This window comes from Coturnix japonica, chromosome Z (assembly GCF_054131305.1).
Source record: "Coturnix japonica strain WE chromosome Z, WE-NBRP24, whole genome shotgun sequence".
Lineage (NCBI taxonomy): Eukaryota > Metazoa > Chordata > Aves > Galliformes > Phasianidae > Coturnix > Coturnix japonica.
Genome location: NC_140702.1, coordinates 35,191,181 through 35,213,188, shown reverse-complemented (window position 1 = coordinate 35,213,188; position 22,008 = coordinate 35,191,181). Strand labels below are relative to the sequence as shown.

At 39.2% G+C, this 22,008-nt stretch overlaps 1 protein-coding gene across 16 annotated transcripts in view; it reads right to left on the bottom strand.

Moving 5' to 3' along the window:
* TUT7 (terminal uridylyl transferase 7) overlaps window positions 1-16,243 on the bottom strand; it is a 33,343-nt gene extending 17,100 nt beyond the window's left edge. For 6 of the 16 annotated variants that reach the window (XR_014939463.1, XR_014939464.1, XM_015849294.3 and 3 more), the window contains exons 1-11: window positions 13,998-14,050; window positions 11,320-11,852; window positions 8,542-8,720; window positions 7,922-8,038; window positions 6,699-6,876; window positions 6,187-6,275; window positions 5,251-5,302; window positions 3,540-3,609; window positions 1,974-2,100; window positions 1,099-1,218; window positions 65-196 (exon numbers count right to left, since the gene is read on the bottom strand). Coding sequence is in view for 13 of the 16 variants with exons in the window: in XM_015849294.3 (XP_015704780.2) it covers window positions 65-196; window positions 1,099-1,218; window positions 1,974-2,100; window positions 3,540-3,609; window positions 5,251-5,302; window positions 6,187-6,275; window positions 6,699-6,876; window positions 7,922-8,038; window positions 8,542-8,720; window positions 11,320-11,821 (1,566 nt within the window). In the remaining 3 variants the exon portion in view is untranslated. Of the gene's footprint in view, window positions 1-64; window positions 197-1,098; window positions 1,219-1,973; window positions 2,101-3,539; window positions 3,610-5,250; window positions 5,303-6,186; window positions 6,276-6,698; window positions 6,877-7,921; window positions 8,039-8,541; window positions 8,721-11,319; window positions 11,853-12,814; window positions 12,886-13,997; window positions 14,051-15,714 lie in introns of those variants that run through there. The other 10 variants (XR_014939465.1, XM_015849295.3, XM_085529115.1 and 7 more) reach the window with 9 other exon arrangements.
* Window positions 16,244-22,008: the final 5,765 nt, after the last annotated feature.

Below are 22,008 nucleotides of genomic sequence, written 5' to 3'. Positions count from 1 at the left end.
TTTTTTCCCCAAGAGCAGTAAAAACTACTACTCAACTACAGAATGAATGTTAAATGTTTCACACCTTGTCCCTTTTAGGGGAAGTTTCTTGTGGCAAATCAGCACTGTCAACAGGGTTATATTCCCAAACCACAACATCATTCTTAACTTCTTTAAGATGGAAATTAGTTAATTTGTTTAATGAGAAACCTTCAACCTAAAGGAGATAGCAAAAGAAACAAAAATTAACATTACATGAAGTTTAAAGCATTCTTCCCAAGGTAGTAAGCCAAATTAGAACAAAGTTTAAAATCAGCTTTTTCAGGCCCTAGAAGATAAGCCTCTGGCTTCTCTCTGATCCCTACACTTCTCTACTAAAAGCTCTTGAGGAGCAGTGCATTTAAAAGGGTCTCCATATTTCAATGAACCTTGTTTAGCATCCTGCACAAGAATAAATATATTTTATTGTCTTTTAATGTCGTATTGTATAGGACTTTTTCCTCACATACAGTGCAGAGAGTGAAGGGACTTTGGGAAAGCGTCAGCCACATAGCAAAGAAAACTTAACTGCAAGGCCTGTGTAATTACTTATGGAAACTGGAACATCCACATTAAATGTTAACAAGTGACTGAACAAAAATAAATGCCACAGTTGTAACACCTGCATAGTGTCCTAGGGAATTAGTTTCCATCCATAATAGTCTGATCCCAATGCCCAAATGTGCTCTTGAACTGTAGTTCACATTTTCATCATTAGAAAACCAGTTGTCAAAGTTCCAAGACGTTGTTATGGGATATAGCTGTATTAATTCAGAACTATCAAGAGTATGGAAGAAAGACTAAAGAAATATGGAAGTAGATTGTTAAGCACAGCATTATTCAATTATGTTACTCCTTATAGGGGCAGCAGTAGCAGTTAATTCAATGACTAGGATTGCAAATTTCATCCTAACAGGCAAGTACTTATAGAAACATTAAGTGTACCTTAGCTAAATTCATGTTTTCTCTGAATTCCTTTAGAAGCGAGTGGCTTACAGCTGTTGCAGCATAGTGAAAAGCTGTCAGGTGGATCCTACATTCACTCACTCACAGTACCCCTTTTACTAATATTATACATACCCATGGTCCTAAATAAACAGGTAGAAAAGGCTCTTTCCTCTGTTGCAGAAAGAAGATAACCATTAATGCAAACACATAGGGTGACAAACCTCCTTCTTCAGGATGATCAACACAGCACAGCTGTAAAATAAATTGTGCAGTAACTGTAGTTTCAAGAGAAATTAAAAAACATTCCTTTACTTCCTGTTAAAAAAATAAATAAATCTGTCACTCTATATAAAAGAAAAATTCATGTATCTTTAAGCTCCTCTTGTAAGACTGATTCTGTTATCAAGGTCTGCTAAGAGTCCTGCTGCAAATATGCCACGGAGTACACAGACTGGCAAAACAGACAGCATATTGCAAATATGCAAAATGATGATGCATTTGACATAGATGTAACCAAAGTTAAAATGTTTTTCATAAGACTGTATTCTAATTGCATGCACACCGTTTTTGAACAAGTTTGTAGTTTTTGTTTCTTTTTAATTCAAAATAAAGTTTTATCTACATATTGAAAAAAACTTTCTTTCCAGCTTTCTTCATGATGTATTAAGTTTATGCTAACTGCATTACACTGAAATGTTTCTGATTTGTTTGGTAATATAAACGAACAGAACATTTAGAACTTTGCATGTCACAGAATCAAAGAATGGCTTGGGATGGAAAGGACCTCGAAGATCATCAAGCTCCAATCCACCTGCCACAGGCAGGGCCACCCACCTCCATATCTAATTTAAACAGTTTATAGCTAAAATAAAAATTACATCCTTTTTCCAGTATTCTCTCTAGAACAGCCTCAACAATGGTTTTCTAAATCATACATACAGTCTCACTGGTGTAGTACCAATATGCATACATATTTTTACAGATGGGGGAATAAAAATAACTCTTACCTTTGCCCAGTACCTGAAGGCAATCACTAAAGATGCAACAGTAGGCTCTAGTTTTCCAATGGTAGCCAAATGGTTTGTTGTCAGATAAGCATTTTCATTCCCTGCACTCACTTTACAAATAAGGCCACTAAAAACCAAAGAGAAACAAAGTAAAAGATCTTAGAGGCCTTGTAAGAAGAGGCAGAGGTCAGATAACATCTCACAAAACAGTGTAGAAGGAAGCTGTAAGGGAAGATTGAACAGCCTTTCCAAGACAGCATGAAAACCGATTTATGATAAGATTGAAAATGAATGCACTATACATACGCTGCTCTGAAAGTAATGTCTTCTGATTATTTCCACGGAAACTATAGCCAATACAAAACCACAGTAACACTATATGTTAAAACAAATTCTCACCTAAAAAATACTACTTCTTAACATATTCACCATCATCAGCTATACGTTTTCAACAGTAAGAGCTGGCATACTGAGCCTGCAAAAGTCTGCACCAGCAGAGATGACATCTGTGCATAACCTTCCAGAACATGGTTTGTCTACTACACTGCTGTCACCACCTCTGAAAGGCACTATCCATAGCCTCAGTGGGCTCACATCCTTTGTCTGGTCTCCATAAAAGTTCAGCAGGCACTAAAAAGTGTCAAGGGGTGCCGTTTTTTCCACATGAGAGAATTCAGTTCTGCACCTTTACTTCATATGCCACTTCCATGCCATTTGGTCAGACTGCTCCTTTACTGCCAACTGTTGCACAGCAACAAAACTCAACAAAAAATTGCTGGGAAAGTTCAGCCTCTACTGCCATACCATAAACATCTGCCCAACTTTGTGGACCAAAATAATAAATAGGAGACATTACTTTTGGAAGCACACCTCATAATTCTGTAGAAGCATGTTCAAATACATTCCAAATTTAAGTTAATTGTTTCTGTTGTGTTCAATTCTAATGATATTAAATCACTGAACTCTAAAAACTCAATTCTGATTTCCTTCAAGTATCACAAATATTTTCCCATGCTACACCCATCGCAAAACAGTTTCTATGCTGTTTCCACCAAACAAGAAACATTTTCAAACAGTGAAAAAACAAGGCAGCAGAAAAAAAACAGTAATATTACTGTACCAGAAAGTATTTATAGAATGTTTCATGAATCTTAAGTGATCTCCATTAAATGGGCAAAACAAAATATCTTTAACTCGTGCAAGAAATAGTAGTGAGGCTACGCAAGCTGATCTTGCCCTTAGAGAAATCTTTAATTTAATATGGCATCTATGTTATCTATAAGGAAGCAAGGGGAGTTTCTTCTTAAGCAGTTAACCCAAATGGAAGGGTAAAGGCACATGCTGGAAGCCAAAATGGTTGAAAGGACTGGGAAATACGCAGCTGAGGACAGAACAACCCTTACCCTCTTATTCTAGGCTAGGAATGACTTGCCCATGAGTGTTAGTTTGTGTTTCAAGATCCATGGAACTGTAACAATTTAGTAAAGAAACATCATTTTTCAGATGTTGGTACATATAGTTTACATTTCTATATACTATTAGAACACACAAAGTGACAACTGAGACCTTTGCTTTTCTCTGCATACCACCACTGGTATTCTAGTATGGAAATCTGCATCAACTCCAATAAAAGATTCTAGGGGGGAGAAAAGAGAAAAAAGGCATATTAAGTATGGTATTGACATAAAATATTTTGAACTGGATGCATTTAGAGGAGTTCAGCTATATTCTGACAATTTCTTGATTATTTCAAAATTATTTATTTTATTCGGTCATCCAAGGATGCTGTACATCAGATCTGATAAATCAACCCCACCACTCTCTTAATGCAAGTTTTTCACATGTGATAAGAAAAGCGTGGCCTATACTCTATGATGAGTTGTTATTTAAGAAAATAAGAAAAAAAGAATTTTACAAAATTTATAAATACAGTGGACATGCTTAAGTGGGGATATTTTGGTTGTACTAACTTTACTGTAGGCAGATGAAACTTCAGAACAACTTCAATACTGCAGGCATACAGACAGACCAACAGCATCCATAAAACAATGATATAGTGAAAGATTAGACACAACTTTATCTCAGTACCAGGTGGAAATAAAGTAATTAAACTTCCCTTGTAATCTAGAAATGCTCTGTGCAAGTATTAGAACAGGCTTGCTCACAAGAGGTAATATCTTCCTCCTAGACTTTATTTTTGCCCTATATTATTCTTTATATAACTCTTCAAACTTAATTCAGATTCTTTTTTTTGTTTGTTTGTTTTTCATTAACACCAAGAAGTATAAATACCAGCCCCTACAACTGGAGTGTATATTGATGCAAACTTGATGCCTCAATGTTTCATTAGATAGGTGAAGAGAGAATATTCAACTCAAAGACTATAAGACTGAAGTTCTGCTATGCTCTAGCCACTGGGACAAGTAACCTCTTTGCTGCTACTGTATTACCTCAAATGCCTAATATTTCGTCCTTTTATCTCCAGACTCAGAGAAAAAGACTTTCCACAAGATGTTAAAGAAAATTATATACATATATAATGGGAGGGAAGAGAGGGAGAGAGAGGAAAGGAAGAAGGATGGGATGAGAAAGTCTAGACCAGAAAATACATACAAGATTATTGCATTTGCCTGGAACTACACAGACTGAATTCCCATTTGTGAACAAAATGCAAAGTGAAATGTAAAAAAAAGTTCTTTTCAAAATTTGCACTTAAAAGAACAGAGTTTATTTCCCATTCGTCTATTTATTTATTGTCCGGATCATGCTCTATCTGGCCTGTGTACATTTAAGATGTAAAATGTCATTTAGGAAAGTGGTATTGCATGACTATGTATCAGTATGCACAGTTGTATAAATTGCTTGAAAAGTGTCTGTATGCAGTCAACAGTATACTAGCTCACTGTATTAACAGACAAGTGCATACAGTTGCAAGAAAACAGACCACAGTCAAAGCAGCCTGATCAAGTTAGAAAAGTTCAATCTACTTCAGGTACTATACATGGTTCATACTGCAGTTAGTGAAAAAAATGCACCACATTCTGCCTTCTTCAGTTATGATGTAGAAGAAAATATCCCATTAGGAATTCCTCACATCGACAGAAACAACTCCGGAATTCATAAAACTAACCATAAAAAAAGAGCAATTTCTGCCTCTACCGGTGTATTATTTTCTGCAATAATTTTCAGGTTCAAATTAATTAAAAAACCCGCATAATGAGAGATGGAATTGAATAGCAGTAATTGTTTAATTGAATAGGAAGCAACAGTTTCTTACCACTGTTCTGTAGACTTTCTTGAACAAGTAAGAGAACATCTGGCTGACTCATCTGTGAATAAAAACAATAAAGTTATTTTTGCTGCAGTGAAAAAGGTGATTTCCCACACCACTTTGTTTGTTTTTAAACAATACCTCTAGCTCAATTCTGTTTTTCTTCCAGAGACAGCAAGAGGCAAACAGAGAGCAAGGATGTATCAGGAGGAACATAGAAAAATATCCTGGAGCAATTGTAAGTAACTTTATTTTTTATCTCCATCAAATTGAAACACTGAAAAAATACATTTTCAGTGAGTTTAATCAGATTGCTTTCTGAAAGCAGTTGACCTGTCACATGTCAAAGACTGGAATACAGCTTTTACTATAAATATCTTATGAATACAGATGACTCTTCTCCCCACTACAGTATTCATCTGAGGAAACATCAGGTATTAGCTATGAGAGTGTCAAAACCAGGAATAACTTTTAGTGTGGAAACAAACTTTTTACAGTCCTGAATTTCTTTTCAATGTCTCATGCACAACAACACAAAAAAAAACCCCAAACTACTAGCATGAAAAATTTAGACTTTAGATTAATTCACATATAAGATTGTTTAATGGCTCAAAAATGCCACAGCAATCAGAAACTCTGAAGCACAGATGAGTACAGAAGCAAGATCATGGAAGTAACATTCGATGCAGCTGTAACGCAAGACAAGTAAGCTGAACTGCCCCATGTGCTAGGAGTCCAAATGCTTTAGGTACTTACTGTTTTTTAGAAAAAGATTTAATGAAATATTAAGTCATGCTATATTACAACAGTGTTAGCATGATAGCCACTCTACCCAATGCACTTTCATTTTAAGTAATGCTATTACTACTTTTTAAGTTATATTTAAATTAAACATAAATATGCAAACCACTATGACATATTTAACAAAATGGTCTTACTTACACTGGCAGGAAACTGGATGTCTATGTTTATGTCTGAAGTTTTGAAACCAAATCCACTAACAGAGGATCCATACAACCTTAAGGAGCATTCTACAATGAAAAGAACACTCCATTTATTTTATACCTAATTCCGTAGCTACTTTACAACACTGGCAATGCATCTTACACCTGCTGCTGCTAGATTTCATAATAACAAAATCTCAAGAAAGATCTACCAACAGCATACTCCTCACTTAGTAAATTCTGTCTTCCACTGCTTAAATAGTAAAAGCTTATGATGAAGTTAATATACTCACCATATCCTGTTTATACCTACTTTTATTCCAGGTCTATTTAGGTCATGAGCATCACTGTAATTTCATCCTGACACTGCCACATCATATTGTTTAAAGAGACTAGCAACTAAATACAGTATTTTAGTATCCAACTGGCCAAGTTTTTAAATAAGTTTCCACTTCTGCGAACTTAAAAAAAATCAATATATCTAGAACAATTAGAAAAAAATGCAAGTACCTGGCAATTTCTGATGCAGTAAATCTTCCATTACTGTTCTAATCTTGAGCCTTTCTTGTAAATCTGCACTACTTAAGCCAAACTCCTTTACTACATTTTCAACGGCAACATCAATAGCTTTTATCTGTGAAGGTATTGGAGGAGGCAGGGCACTCAACAGCTGTTCCTCTTGCTTTTCCTTTAAAATAATAAGACTAATGATTCTGTTCAGTTGCTTAATATGCTAGACTGAATGCATGCAAATTATTTCAATTAACATAACCACAGCTTTTCAAGACAGCGAAGGTAACTGTGAAAGAAAAAAACTGCAACAGGTGTAAAACATTTACATATTCCGAGAGGCTTCAATAACCTGCAGGGATACATACATGTGTATGTATATATGTATCTGGAATGTAAAAAGTCACCAACTCTCTCATCAGCATTGTGCGTGCGTGCGTGTGTGTGTACAAGTACACATGTATTTGGAATATATAAAACCACACCAACTCTTCCAAGATCTGTGAAGACTAGAAGTTAATCAGGAAGAAACAGAAAACACTGTCAAGACAATTACTGTCCACTTCTACTGGGAAAGCAGAATGAACAGAAAAAAATTAGTTAAAGAGTAGTAACACTGAGGTTATACTGCAAATTACTTTGAGGTTTGTTCTGAACACAATCAAACATATTTCCTTTGTATCTAAATAGGTCTGCAATACTCCACAGGCACTTAATTTCATTTACAGTATTCTGAATGGCAATCTTCATCCAGACACAGAGTTTATGATTTTTGCTTGTTATTACACCTCACTGTTCTGATCTTTATCAAAACACTTAACTGATGAGACATACCAAATATACACCAAATATACACGTAAGTAATTTATAAGAAGAGTTATAGAACAGCAGAAGTGTCAGTTGAAACAAGGTGGTTTTTTTTCCCTTATACTTGAACCACCAGTACCAAATACTACTGAGTGACAAATTAAATGAGGACTTCCTTTAATGATGTACATTAAAAAGTATAAATTAAATTCCAAAGGTGAGAGTAGAAGTCAAGTCCAGGCATTAAGTTTACTCCTTTTATGAGCCTCAATACGTAATCATTTTCAAGGAGCTTCAAATACAGTAAAAAAATATATGAAGAGTGACTTCAAACAAGTGCAGTTTCACAGTTATTAGTGAGTGAGGACAATTTCAAAAGCCTGCATTTTACACTTCATATACTGGTCTTAACTCACCTTTATGCTTTTCTTGTGTCTTTTCTCCTTAATATGCTTATGAGCAAAAGTCACAGATTCAATCAAAACATCACATAATTTGCAGGCATATTTTGCTGATGGGTAGCTTCGAGGTTGCTAAAATAAAGACAGGGAAAAAAAAACACCATAAAATAAAGAATAATACTAACTTAATTTTGTTCAATACCTTTCCTAACAGGAAGACTCTTAACTCTGAGAACCAGGAATGCTCAACTGTACCTCTCCCGAATCTATCTTTACAATCAAAAAAGTTCAAACATCAAATATAATGCCAGAAGAATAGGGCTGCTGGACAATTAAGTCCAGTACCTCCAAAACCATGGTAGAATATATTAACTGAACATACAACTAAATTTTTCTGATTTGCTGCCCCAACCTCTAGTGGGGCAGTCTTTTTTGCAATTATCTGTCTGCCGCATTGAGACTTAATACAATAAAAAAGGATAACTTGCCTTCTCTTGGCAATTCATCTACTCTGTCAGTTACATCAATAATGACTTTCTAGCTATAGCCAGAGAAATTGCTCAATATGCATCCTCTACATTTTATCCAAAGATTAAAAAAGAGGGGAGGAGTACATAATTAAAGAATAGTGGCACCTTCTTCAGTCTGTAAATGAAGTCTCGCTTCAATCGTTCTTCAGCTTGCTGTAAACCTAGAAGCTCCTTTGCTGAAAGCACAGATTCATCTATGACTGGGCCATCCACTTCATCATCTTGATCATACTCATCTTTTCTACTTCTTCTTGGTCTCCTTGTTTTCCTGAGCTTCTTCATTTCTTAAAAATAATTATGAGTGCAAACACATCAAATAAATTCCAAATAGCACACAAAATTCTGGATTTCATTTCTTCTTTAATTTAATACTTCTAGTATTACTTGTTGCAGTACTGACAATCTAACTATAGGCCAACAAATAGACAAAGTACTAAAGGTGTGTTCAAGTTAAAGATTATGCAGAAAAATCAGTGCATCAGATTTGGTAAACTCTCTGTGTGAGGTACAGTAAAAAGGCATGAAGCTAAAGAGAAGAGACAACTGCACAGATGATGTCAAAAGGAAGTATCAAAAAAAGCATTATTAATAACTGTTTGCTGTCTGACATAGAGTTTATGCAGGAACCTCAAGAGGTGAGCTACGCTGCACCTGTGCTTCACAGAAGGATGAGCTTTGTCAGTGCTGGGTGATGCTCAGCCAACCTATTCTCCAAGGCCTTCACACAGACTGCATAAGTTGCTAAGACAACATCCTCAATACTTCACTAGTGTTACAGAGAAACTTTCCCTCTATTCTTCATCTGAATCCTTACTGTTGAATTTCAGGCCTGCTAATTTTTGTTTTATTTATTGGAAAGATTCAAACAAGATTACCATAATATTTTTAATAACTTTCTATATAGCTGAAAGTTATTAGCATGCTGATTCCCCACTAGCCTACAGAAGAAAGGTTTACTCTGCGTTCCTTGATGTTTTGTAAGGTGCCCTGGCAATCTTGTTGTTTTGGACTGTTCCTGCTATTTATTCAAGAAGGCTGTTGAAGCTAGACACAACACTGCAACTAAGTTTCCCAAAAAAGGGACAAGAAAAAGCGTTCATCAGGATACAATTTTGAGTTCCTACACCTCACAGCACCCTGATACTGACTACTCATTTTCATCTACCTATTCCTTATGATCCCAGATACTTCTCTGAAGAAATGGTACTTATTAGCTCTATCTTCTTCATTTATACATTCCAACTTAAATAACAGTATTTGCAAATATTCATTTGGTATCTCAACCTGTATGTAGGTCAATTCTTCAATTTTGCTAAATAATTTCAGCCCTTCCTGCATTTCTGCACTTAGTTTCTACCACCTCTGCAGCTTAGTTATATTACTAAGAACATTGTCTACATGCATAAACAGATTAGTGTAATAAACCTTCAATAGAGCAGAGCTCTTGCAGAAGTTTGGTCAGTGCTTAATATGATTTTAACAAAACCATTGGCACTTTTTATAGCTCTGCAATTTTACTGTGTTAATTTCATCCAAAGAATTTTCCTATGGTTTACTTATCCTGGGACTGTCACCCAAGTGTTGAGAATGCTACTAATAGTATTTAACCATTCTACCATGTCATCATTTTTAAGAAATAAACTACAAAGACTTCACACTTTTTTCTAGGCAAATCCACACTTACTCCTACTTATCTCTTTGCTATCCTGCAGATATCTACACTAGGTTACATCATTTGTTCCACAGCAGATTCCCAAAATTAATGTTTTATACCTTTTTAGATACAGTTTTTAAGAGAGCCTTTTCCTACACATCACTAACTCAGTTCACCTGTGTAAACTCTGCTCTGTTCTTTCCTCCTAAGACTGAGCTTAACTTTGCAACTGATTTCTAACAATGAGAAACACTGCACACCAGCTCACAGTTCACCCTCTCTTAGCTGATGTCAAGAAAAAGGACAATAAATCCTCAGACTTTTATACTACAACAATACCCTCCCTTCTCCGGAGAAGGGCAGATCAGTACATAGTCTTAACTAGAACAAGAGACTTCTTGTTAACAGGCAGTTGATCCCTGATCTTCTCAGAGTGGTGACACACTGGCACAAGCTGCCCAGGGAGGCTGTTGAGTCACCATCCCTGAAAGCATTCAAGAATTGTGTTCCAAAGAGGGACCTGGTTAGTGCACATGCTGGCCGTGGGTTGATGGTTGGACAAGATGGTCTCAGTGGTCTTTTCCTACCTGAACAATTCAACAATGTTTCTCACTGCTCTGGTCTACTTACACTTTCTTCTTGTACTCACATTTACTGAAGATCTGATTATACGGATGACTTTATGCTCTGCCCAGCCTATTCTCCTCTGCATTTCAAAATTTAAGGTTTTTACTTTCAATATTAGTATCAGCTGCTCCTAGAAACATTTAATGTACATGGGAAATGTATTATTTGTTCTTACTTCTCGCTAGCTCTAAGTTCTCGCAACATCTCTGACACGTTTTCAGTCCTCATTAAGACGCACATTTGTGGGCTTCACTGGCAGATCTAAAATTTTATCCTGTTCCAACCTAACTGAAATACCTCTATCAGCCTTAAGAGATTCAATCAAACCATTCCTGGAAAACTGCAAACAGAGACAACATACAGTTGTTGTAATTTTTGTACAACCACGTAAAAGCTAATTTACCAAGTCAGCTCAATTTATAAAACAACTTCTGTACCACATGCTGCACAAACTTGTGTAAAGTGCCTCAATGTAGTACAGTAAATCTGCATTGTATGACAGAACAAAAACATTTTTTTTGATTTAACGTTGATTGCAGAAATTTTACTTTTCAGTAACATACACAGAAAGGTACCAAGCAGCTATGTAAAATAACAAGCACCTTGATTACCAGAGCTTCCTCTCTGCATGTCTGGCATGTCTTCATCTGCTAAGTCTTTCTGAAGTTGTCGTCTTACATTTCTGTTTCCTGCACCTTCAACTTCATGAAAAGAGTCCTTTCTTGTTCTGTTATGCATGGGAATCCAGATTCCAGATCTGTAGTCCCTAAATCTGTCAGAAGTACCACGGTGATCTTCAGATATCCACTTCTTTATTTGGTCTTTTTGGGTATCAGAAAACTTTGACCCTTGACTATAAGTTATAATTTTAAGAGAATTTGGGCTACTGAAAACACTACGTGGTCCTCGTCTGGGACTACCTCCATAATGACCTGGCGTTCCCTTCTTCTGCAGGCTGATATCCACTTTATTGCTATGGCCATTTCCATATTCATCCATTACTTCGTAGTCTTTCCGTAAGAGACCTCCTTTGAATTCTTCTTCAAAGAACAACTCCATTCCTTTACTTTGTTTGGTAACGTAAGGCTTTGCAGTATCTCCCATAGTTATTGCTATTCAATTTTGTGGTTCACACCTAGAAAACAAAAAGTTAAAAGCAGTATTTTAAAAATAATCAACCAATAAATATAGATGCTCTTGCTATTATTTGATATGAAAATCTCAACACTAAAAGCCCTGACTCTGTAATACTGCAAAGGCCAGCACATCTTGGTGGAAAACAAAATTTTATTCCAATCAAATAAAATGCAGTTCAAAACTAATATAAGCTTTTCCTCTTGAAATGCCTAAAGCCGGTTCACAAAATGTGCTGATACTTCATGGCTCTAGATGCCATTGGAAAAAATAAAGTCTTTAAGAATCCTCATCAGTCTCAGCTCAGTGCAGAAGAACTTCTAAGGAGTCACAGAACAAACTCTAGTACACACAGAATATTTAGAAAGCAATAAAGGGAATGCTCCAAAGTGATGGAACAAGAGGAAGTGATTTTAAACTCAAGGAGGGAACATTTAGACTGGATGTCAGGAGGAAGCTCTTTAAGGAGAGTGGTGAAGTGCTGGAACAGGCTGCCCAGATAGACTGTGGGTGCCCTGCCCCTAGGGGTGTTCAAGACCAGGCCGGATAGGGCCTTGGAAAGCCTGGTCTATTACCAGACCTGGAGGTCTGTGGCTCTACCTGTGGCACAGGGCTGCAACTTGAAGTTGGGTTCTCTTCCATGATTCTGTGAAGAGTCATATAAAATCACCATCCAAATATTACTCCCTACCATCACCACTGCAGGCACTCTTCACTTTGTTAAGAATTAAAACTGTGATCAGAGCTATAGATGTTGAGCAACAATTGGTCTGAAGCAAACATCACCCGGTGATTAGGAAAAAAACCTGAGCTGCCCAATGCACTTTGCACTTTTTACCTCTTCCAGCATTTGGAGGTTTCATATTACTGCATAGTAAGCATGCATATTTCATACTATTTCAGTATTGCCTAAAAAACGTGGGCTGCCAATACGCCCCCCAGACTTCATCACTGTGTTCTTACCATAAAAGGCTTTCAGAGTACTGTAACTGAGAGGCTAGCTTAAACCTGGGAGACTGGGAAAGGAGTGTTATCTGGAAGAGATGGTAAACCAAATAAACAAAAAGTAGTCCCTGCAACGACACCGTATATTGTTGATTGAAATATAACTATATGCAACCAAACTGTAATTTTTTTCTCTTTCAAAAGGCTGCAGAGGAAGCTACAGAACTAATAAGCAGTAGACAATCCACTTCTGATGTCTTCAGTATGGAAATAGAATGCTTGATTTTATAGATATCTATACACACACACACTCACATGTGTATGTACACACATTTACACACATGCATATACATACATATAACAAAGTTCTGCAGGCCCCGAAGGCACCATTACAGATCTCAGTGTCTAGTTCCTATCAGCCTGAAGCTTACAGCGTTTAACCCCCACATAAGCACTGTTCCACTCTTACAAGAGTGACAACTCTTGGGTCCCTGTCTCAAGACCTAAACTCAGTTAGTTGCACATTACTGCAGAGGTGCAGTTACTCTAACACTGAGCTAATAACAACGATGAGTACAAACTGGACTTGCTTCTTATGTTCGGAAAGAAGCTGCCATCAATTCTGTATTTTGGAAAGGCCCACAAACAGGTCTCTCTACAGTCATCTCGAGAACCCAGCCCACGCCCAGACACAGGTCGGGCGGAACACTCGCCGTGCCCCGGCCTCACCCCGTAGCTGACACCAGGTAGGGCGCGGCACTCGCGTGGGCCCCGGGTAGCCAGGGGTCAGCAACAACGCCACCGGGGGGAGAGGCACCCCCCGCGGGGCCGTGAGGAACGGGCAGTGCCGCCAAGACCGGCAGGGTGCCGCCGGGCAGGGTGTCGTCGCTGCCACGCAGGACACACGCTGCGAGGTACGGGACCCTCCTCCGCCCCGCAGCCGCTCCTCCAGCTCTCCTCGCAGCATAGACACTGCTCCGCCCCCCCTCAGAGCTCCCCACTCGGCCACCACAGCAACCACCCCAGCGCTGAGAGGAGGGAGGGAGGAAGGAAAGGAGGGAGAGAAGGAAAGAGTAAGGACCGCGGCCCGGGCCGCCGGAGGCTCGGGAACTCGGTTGGGGGGAAACGTTCGGCGAGAGGGCGTCTGGGGACCCGGCGGGAGGCCCTCCCGGCCGCCATTTGCCGAGAGAAGGGCACTCACCGGCCGACGACACTCCGTCCCCTACCACCCCGCCATTACGTCGCGGCGGAAGCGCTGCTGGTCCCTCAACGCCGCCGTCCGCGCTGCTCTTCCGGCAGCCCGACCCCGCCTCCCGCTCGCCTGGCGTTGCTTGCGGCTGGCGGTGTAAGCCGGCGCCGTTGACTTGTTGAGTGGTTACCAATGTAGGTCATAGAATTTCGGAATCACAAGGTTGGAAGATCCAAGTCCAACCGTCGTTCCATCACCATTGCTACTACAGGCTACTAAACCAGATTTTGTACTTCCTTATCCAGAATCCTTTTGAACTGCCAGGGACGGTGACTCCACCACCTCCCTGGGCCTGACCACTCTCTGAGAGAAAATGTTTGCCTTATGTCTAACCCAAATCTCCTCTGGCACAACTTGTGGCAATTTCCTCGGGTCCTGTTTGTTGCCTGGGACAAGAGGTCAAACCTCTCCTTATCGCAACCTCCCTTCAGGAAGTTGTAGAGTGCAATGAGGTCTCCCCTGAGCCTCCTCCAGGCTAAACAATCCCAGCTCCCTCAGCCTCTCCTCATGACAACTTGTGCTCCAGACCCCTCACCAGTTTCATTGCTCTTTTCTGGACACGTTCCAGGGCCTCGATGTCTTTCTTGTAGTGAGGGGCCCAAAACTGAACATAGTACTCAAGGTCACCAAACAAGCTCCTTGTTACAATTGTGCAGTGTCACAGCCAGCCTTGGCAAGAGCAGCGCAGCTAACATGAAAGTATGTTTTTGCAGTACTTCAGCCATTATCCTTGTAAGAAAAGAGTAAATACATTGTTATGAACAGTCACAAAAACAGTGCAGTATGAATAACATGACTGCAATGCTGTTCACACATCGAGGTGGAGACATTTCTCCACACATCTGGATGCAGTACTCCAGGTGAGGCCTCACCAGTGCAGAACAGAGGGGCTGGAACTCTCAGCCTGCTGGCTACACTTCTTCTGATACAGCCCAGGATGCGGTTGGCTTTCTGGGCTGCAAGGGCACATTTCTGGCTCATGTCCAGATTATCATTCACCAGTACCCCCAGGTCCTTCCTGCAGGACTGGGGAGACAGATGTCTGTCAGATGAATACAAGAGTAGTAATGGTAAAAAGGTGCTATGTTGTAATTGGTGGTGAATGAGAATTTGCAGAGCTTGTTTAGTTCACCTAAAATAAAATAAATAAATGAATTTTAAAAAAAACCCAAAAAACAAACAAACAAACAAACAACAACAACAACAACAAAAAAAACAACCTGAAAGACCATATCTCATGAAGATGGGCCAGATACATGTAAGTCAGACTACTGGCTATCACAGAACCACATTTTATTTTTAAACACACCTAGTTTGTGAATTTCTTCAGCACTGATGTTGAATCTTACACAGACTTGATGCTCCAGCTTAAGCAGGTCATTACATTTCCAATTTCTCCATAACTACATATACGTAGATCCATATTGTGCTCTGACCCAGTGGACAGCTAAGCACCATGCAAACGTTCATTCACAACCCTTCCTCACATGCCCTTTCTTCTTTCTTCAGGAAAAGAACTGAAGAAAAAGTGTGAGAACTCACAGGCTGAGGTAGGGACAGAGTAGGTAAGAAGAAAAGGAGAACAAAAGCCACTTCCACCCAATCAAAGACATTACAGTAGCAACAACAAAAAAAGCCCCAAAAACTGATGCAGGATACTGTTCCTTACCTCTGGTGATGCCCAGCCAGTATCCAAGCAGATACCCCAGCCAGTTTTCCCCAGTTTTATAGTTGAACTTGATGTGGTATGTGTATGGAAAATCCCTTTTTCCAGTTTGTTTCAGCAGTCCTGGCTGTGTCCCATCCCAGCTGCCTGCACACCTCCACCCTCCTCACTGGCATAACAGCATGAGAAACTGAAAAGTCCTTGGCTTTTTGTATGTGCTATTTAACAACAACAACTATAAACAGTGGTGTATTAGCTCCACTGTTTTCATCAAAACTCTGAAACACAGAACATACCAGCTACTATCAGCCAAAACAAGGGTGCTCAAGCAAGTATTTAGTACATTTTTAAAATAGCGTTTTGGTGCTGTGAAGCATACTATTTTCCATTAAGAAAGTTTTCCCCAGCAAGAAACAAAACAAAACAAAACAAAAAAACAACCACGAAAAACTGGCAAAACAACAAACAATCAAGGTTTACTCTGGTTTTGTAAACTAAATTGAACTAAGCCAGTGTCAGAAACCTGCCACACTGGTTCTAAAGGGGATAGAGTTGCCTGGGAACAGGAGTGGCAGGAAGCAGAGTACATGTTTTGACTGTCAGCCTCACCCCTCACCTGCAGTCTCTCACCTCTACATTTCACTGTTGCATCACTCCCAGCTTTGAAAGCTGCTAAGAAGTATTGAAAATGTTGCTGCTTGTCCATGTGAATGAAAGATTGCACCACTTCTAAATAAGTCAAATCTGTCAGCTAGATACTTTACAGTGAGATTTTCCTGAAGAAGTTGCAGCTGACTGATGTACTTCTGTACAGTCATCTTGGCCCAGTCAAGATACTACAACTTTTAAGAATTATTTTATTTTGATTGAGATATTTAAGCATGAATTTATCTGTGGAGAGCAATCTAATGAAAATCCCCAGGTGCTGAAAATAAAGTGATTTAGACTTGGACACAGAAGGTATAACACAGAGAAGGCCTTCATCATTTAACTTTTACATCTGGCAGCTTTCTAGGAAAATGCATACAAAACTTACCACACTGTAAGCCGCACCTTGAAGTAGAAGGGGAGTGGGACAAAACCCTGAATGACTTAGAAGGTCAAAACACACACTGCTGACCACAAAAAACATAAATTACAGGTTGATTTGTGTTCGATAGATGGCAGCAGATTCAAAAGAATTGCTGAAAAGCTGTAGCTCAAATGGACTGTGAGTGAAATCAAGACCTAAAGACATTCTTATGCAGCAAAATAAAAGCATGATAATATTGTGATTACAAATTTATTTCTGGGAAAGGACAAAAGTGGAAGAAAAATGTCAGCACAGGCTTCAGCTTCGTCTGGCAATTAGAGTCATACTTTGCCTGCACTTTCAGGCTTACATTCCTGCTGATGTGTCTGCCATACCCTAGGCTCACTTGATTAAAGGTAGCAATTCTATGCCTCCCTGATCCACCTCCAAGTATTTGTTCTCTATATCATGAGTATCTAAAGGAATATAATATAATAGACCACACTCTTTGGAAGACTTTCTTATTTTCCCTTACTTTTACTTGAATATTTTCTCTGAAATACAGAGGCTGTAAAAGTGAGGTAAATTAAATGTATTTAGTTAGCAATTAGCATTACTTTAACAAATTGCTAGATGACCACTATATCTTGTCTTCTCTTGGGAGTGGTCTGTCAAGCTCAGACATGCAGCATGCTTATAATTCTTATAAAACTGATTATTTAAAAAAGTAAGGGTCTGAGGAATAAATGCTATAAATGCAAAGCATAACCCTTTCCATTGATAAAGATGGACTTAGAAGAAGCTGTCTTTCCAGGGACTCAGATCTTTGAACTTCACAGTATAAAGGTCCTGGAGGTTTGTCAGTACCACTGTCACAGAATCAATGGATCACTGAATGGCTGAGGCTGAAAGGGATTTCTTGTGGTCATCTTGAGATCAATGCCCTTCCATCAAGCGGAGTCACCTAAAGCAAGTTACACTGGGCTGTCCATCTGCGTTTTGAGTATCTTCAAAGATGGAGACTCTGTAACCACTCTGGGCAACCTGTGCCAGTTTGACCACCGTCACCGTAGTAGACTGTTTTTTCATGCTCCATTGGAATTCAGTATGTTTTAGTTTGTGCCCACTTCCTCTTGTTCTATCAGTAAGAACTGAGAAGAGTCTGCCTCCCTCTTCTTTATGTTCTTTTATCACATATTTATACGCACTGTAAAGATCCCCCACATAACCTTTTCTTTGCAGGCTGAACAGGCACAGACCTCTCAGCCTCTCCTTGTATGAAAGATACAGCAATCATCTCCATATCCATGCCCCTCTGTAGGAATTGCTTCAGTGTGTCCGTGTCACTCTTGTTCTGGAAAGATGAGAACAGGCCCAGCTCTCCAGGTAAGTCTCACCAGTGCTGTGCTCAGGATCACCTCCCTCAACCTGGAGCGATGTGTTATTAGCTGTTGGCCTTCTTTGTCTGGAGTGCACACTGCAGGCTTATTGTCAACTTGGCATCCACTAGTACCACCAAGCTGTTTTTGGTGGAGCTACTTTTTGGTCCTTTCAACTCCAGTAATGTACTGATGCATGGGGTTATTCCTCTCCAGACACCAGACAGCTCAATTATTTGTAGAACAATTCAGTTCAATGAATTTCAGGAGGTTCTTCCATTTATCCAGCTCAGATGACAACACAGCATCTGCTGTGTTAGTCTCTCTTCATAGTTCATTTTCTGCAGGCTTGGTGAGGATGCACCGCATACCAGTGTTCAGATTATTTGTGAAATTGGTAAGTGTATTTAGTTCCAGTATCAACTCTTAGGGCACACCACTAGAGACTAGCTTACAACTGGATTTTGTGACCTTAATTACAGTCCTGGATCTGAGTAAGAAATGGCTATACAGGGAGATCCTTCTAGCAGAAGCTTACACAGTGCAGTATAAATGGCAAAATGATTTGCTTGCTGGTACAGCCTGTAGTTATTTTTAATCTGAACTATATGATACTGGCCAGAGGATTTGTCAATCTGCAGAACTATCTACAATGAGTTTTTTTCTGGCATAAGTGTGTCGACCAAAGTTGTGAATTTTCTATAGCACTCTGAAGTGTAAGCCAGTCTTAGTGTGTGAAGGTGTAATGAAGCCTGGTTGTGACGCTATTTCATGGCAGACATTCCAGGATATGTGCTCACCCCATAAAACAGACGTCTCCTACTCTCAGAGCAACTAGGGGATTTTCATAAGGTTGCTGATGTTACGGAAAATATTAAGCAATAATCCCTTCCAGCAACCTAATTCCCAGTTCCTCAGCTGGCTAAAAATGTTGCAACTGTTTTATTACAGTGGATAGTTTTACAACACCCACATGTTTTTTAGTTTCCAGGTTGACTGAATTTCTGAACATCATCATAAAATTAGAAGTACAGAACTTGACAAGTTGTTCATTGTGAGAATTTTTTGTTTTAACAAGTACATAAATAGTATTGACATTACTAATTTACTGTTTGTAAGAAATAGTACTTTATAAAAGGAATTAAATGAAATGCTTTCATTAAATACAGTCTACATACACACAGCTAGACATATATATCTGTTTGTATGTGAATGTGTAAATATGAGAGACCAAAAATGTTCATGGGAACTGACATATTTCTTTTGACCAGAAATAGAAAATTGCTATAGTTCAGGAAAAAACATGGATTGTTTTACACTAAGATTTTCTCAAGATAGTCATCTGTAACAACCGGGCTGTAAAATTTAAGTCATGCACTCTATGTAGCCTTAAATACTGGCCTCCATCAGAGGCAGTCCCTCCTGCATTACGTGGTGGTGTTTAGCACCTATAAAATCAGACTAGTTATGTAAGATTCACATGTTATAATTATCTATTTAAATTGAAAATGTTTGTTTATAGTTTAAAGTGCCTTTGTGTCATTGGTGAGACACTACAGGTAGGTGAAGAGTAATGTTATGTAATATTGGTGTTTTGTTTTTTTTTTTTCCCCCATCATTTCCAATGATTTTCCTCCAGAAAGCACTTCTGGAGCATTAATAAACCACATCTGCACAACAGGAGGACCTAGAAAATCATTCTGCTCTCAAGCAGTATCTCCTGTGTCAACACATCTCTGGAGTAGGAGAGTGTTGGATTTGGTCTCCTCTAGCGCATGTGAAGACCTGCGTTTTTGCTTATGGCACAAGCATCTGTGGTGGCATAGCATGTCTTCCATGTCTCTGCAGCTGCAGCTTCTTTTTCCAGCAGCTTTCAATAAAAAGGGAAGCACTCCCACTGGAAGACCTGATGGTCTGCTTGTGCTGGATGGGTATGTGCAGGATTTTCAGGTGCCTTGAAACACATTTGGAACAAGCAGCGCTTCCCTGCCTAAGCTGTTAGATGCCTGCAAATCTATTCAGAGTCCTGGGAATCTCCCTAGAAAAGACCTCAGGGTGTAAAAGGGGATCTACCTTTGGAAATTCAAAGACCTCTGTTGGGAGGTTACAAAAAGCTGTAAAGGGAACTACTGGATACAGACACACTTGGACTAGTTTCTCATGCTAGTCTGTGTATCTTTAAGGGAGCAGCGGGCATGAGTAAGTTTAGGTTTAGCTCTAGTCAGCTTTGACTACAGTTAGGGAAGTTAGCATTGTTATGGGATGTTTTCCACTTAGTAGAAACATGTTATATCTATATGGAAAAGGTCTGCCCTCCTACTGAAGGAAGCAGAACAACAGTTATGCATGAAAATAAAACAATTTCTGCTCTGTTTTATGCTCTCCTTCCCAAACAGACCTTCTAAATAACTTGTATTAACTTTTCACACAAGTCAGGTTATTTTCACTTGGGCAGATTTTAAAGGCCACTTGAGTATATGAGAAATGTAAGAAGAGGTAAATATTTCTGAAATGGGTAAACAAACAAAGTGGAAAGTCTTAAGCCAAAAGCTTTAGATTGCCTTCTTGCTTTTGTGTCATTAGATAAATGGATTATAGAGTATTTGGAAAGAAACAATGAGGTTTTGTCTGGATATTTTGATATCTTTTGCTATTTATAGTTTCCAAGAAAGCCTGTATGCAGTTTACTTGCCAAACTTGGATATATAAATTGTTACACGTGATGCTGCCTATTTGTTTGATGAATATACCAGTATATTTACCCTTGGCCACAAGCATATCATTCTGCCTTTGTCAATTTCTTTGCATCAAGTACAGCAAGCCAATGCTGTAAATAAGCTGGAGTGACTTAAGGCTTCTTCATAGCATAGATGAAATTGAATTTTGCTTCTCTACTTTCTGGGAGCAAAATAGCTCTTTGGGGACAAGCATGTATGATTTTGTGAAAGTGGTATAATTGATGTTCAGGAAGGAAATGCAGGCAGGAGAAGAAAACTGGAAGGAATCAGTTGAAGGTAGAAGAAAGTGGCACAGAAGAGTCTCTGGCAGCTCAGGGCCCTCTTGGAGGTGGAAGGGACAAGTGACATTTCAGTACAATTTCTAGAGGAACACAATCAAAATTACTCAGTGTTGTATCTGAGAGAATGAAATGATCTTCAAGGCTCTGTGTGAATGGGCCCTCAGGTAGTAAGAAGGATGTGAGGTTGCCACAGTTCTCTTCCCTCTGTTTAGCAGAGGTTAGTGTGTTCATAGCTGGTGCTGGCAGCTGAGTGATGGTTTAGTGAGGGGCTGCCTGTAGTAGCTTTTTTTTCTGATGAGCCTCTCTCACTGGCACTTAACTCCCTTACATGTTGCTAAATTTCAGAGCATCAGATGCTGCGCTGATCTTTATGGTCAGCTTCTGCTTTGTATCTTCTAAATCCTTTCGTGCCCAGTGAGCATCTTCACCAGTACTGAGAGCAGGCGGATTGAGCAGAACAGTTCTGTTGCCCTTGAAACATCTGGTCTGTGGGATCTGATTTTCTGATGTCAGCTCTTACTTCTTGGATGGAGGCAGGTGCCAGGGGCCCCTTGGTGCTTAGGCCAAAGTTATCTATTTTTAAAGATATTTTTTCAGCCCTACATATTTCCTCTTTCTTCCCCAAATTTACTATTTCAGACTACTGCCTATTTGCCTGAAGCTTTTCCTGATGCTTTTAGCTCAAAGAATGCAGATGAGGTTGATTATTATATTCAGTCATTAACAAAGAGTCACCCTCACCCTCCCCCCCCCCCCCCCCCCCCCCGCAAAAAAAAGTACATTGCCCCAAACAGTTTGTTCTGACTGTGCTTAGGAAGAGAACTGCCTTCAAATTACTAAAAACACAACACACAAGTCTGGATAGTACAGAAAAACTGAATATACAA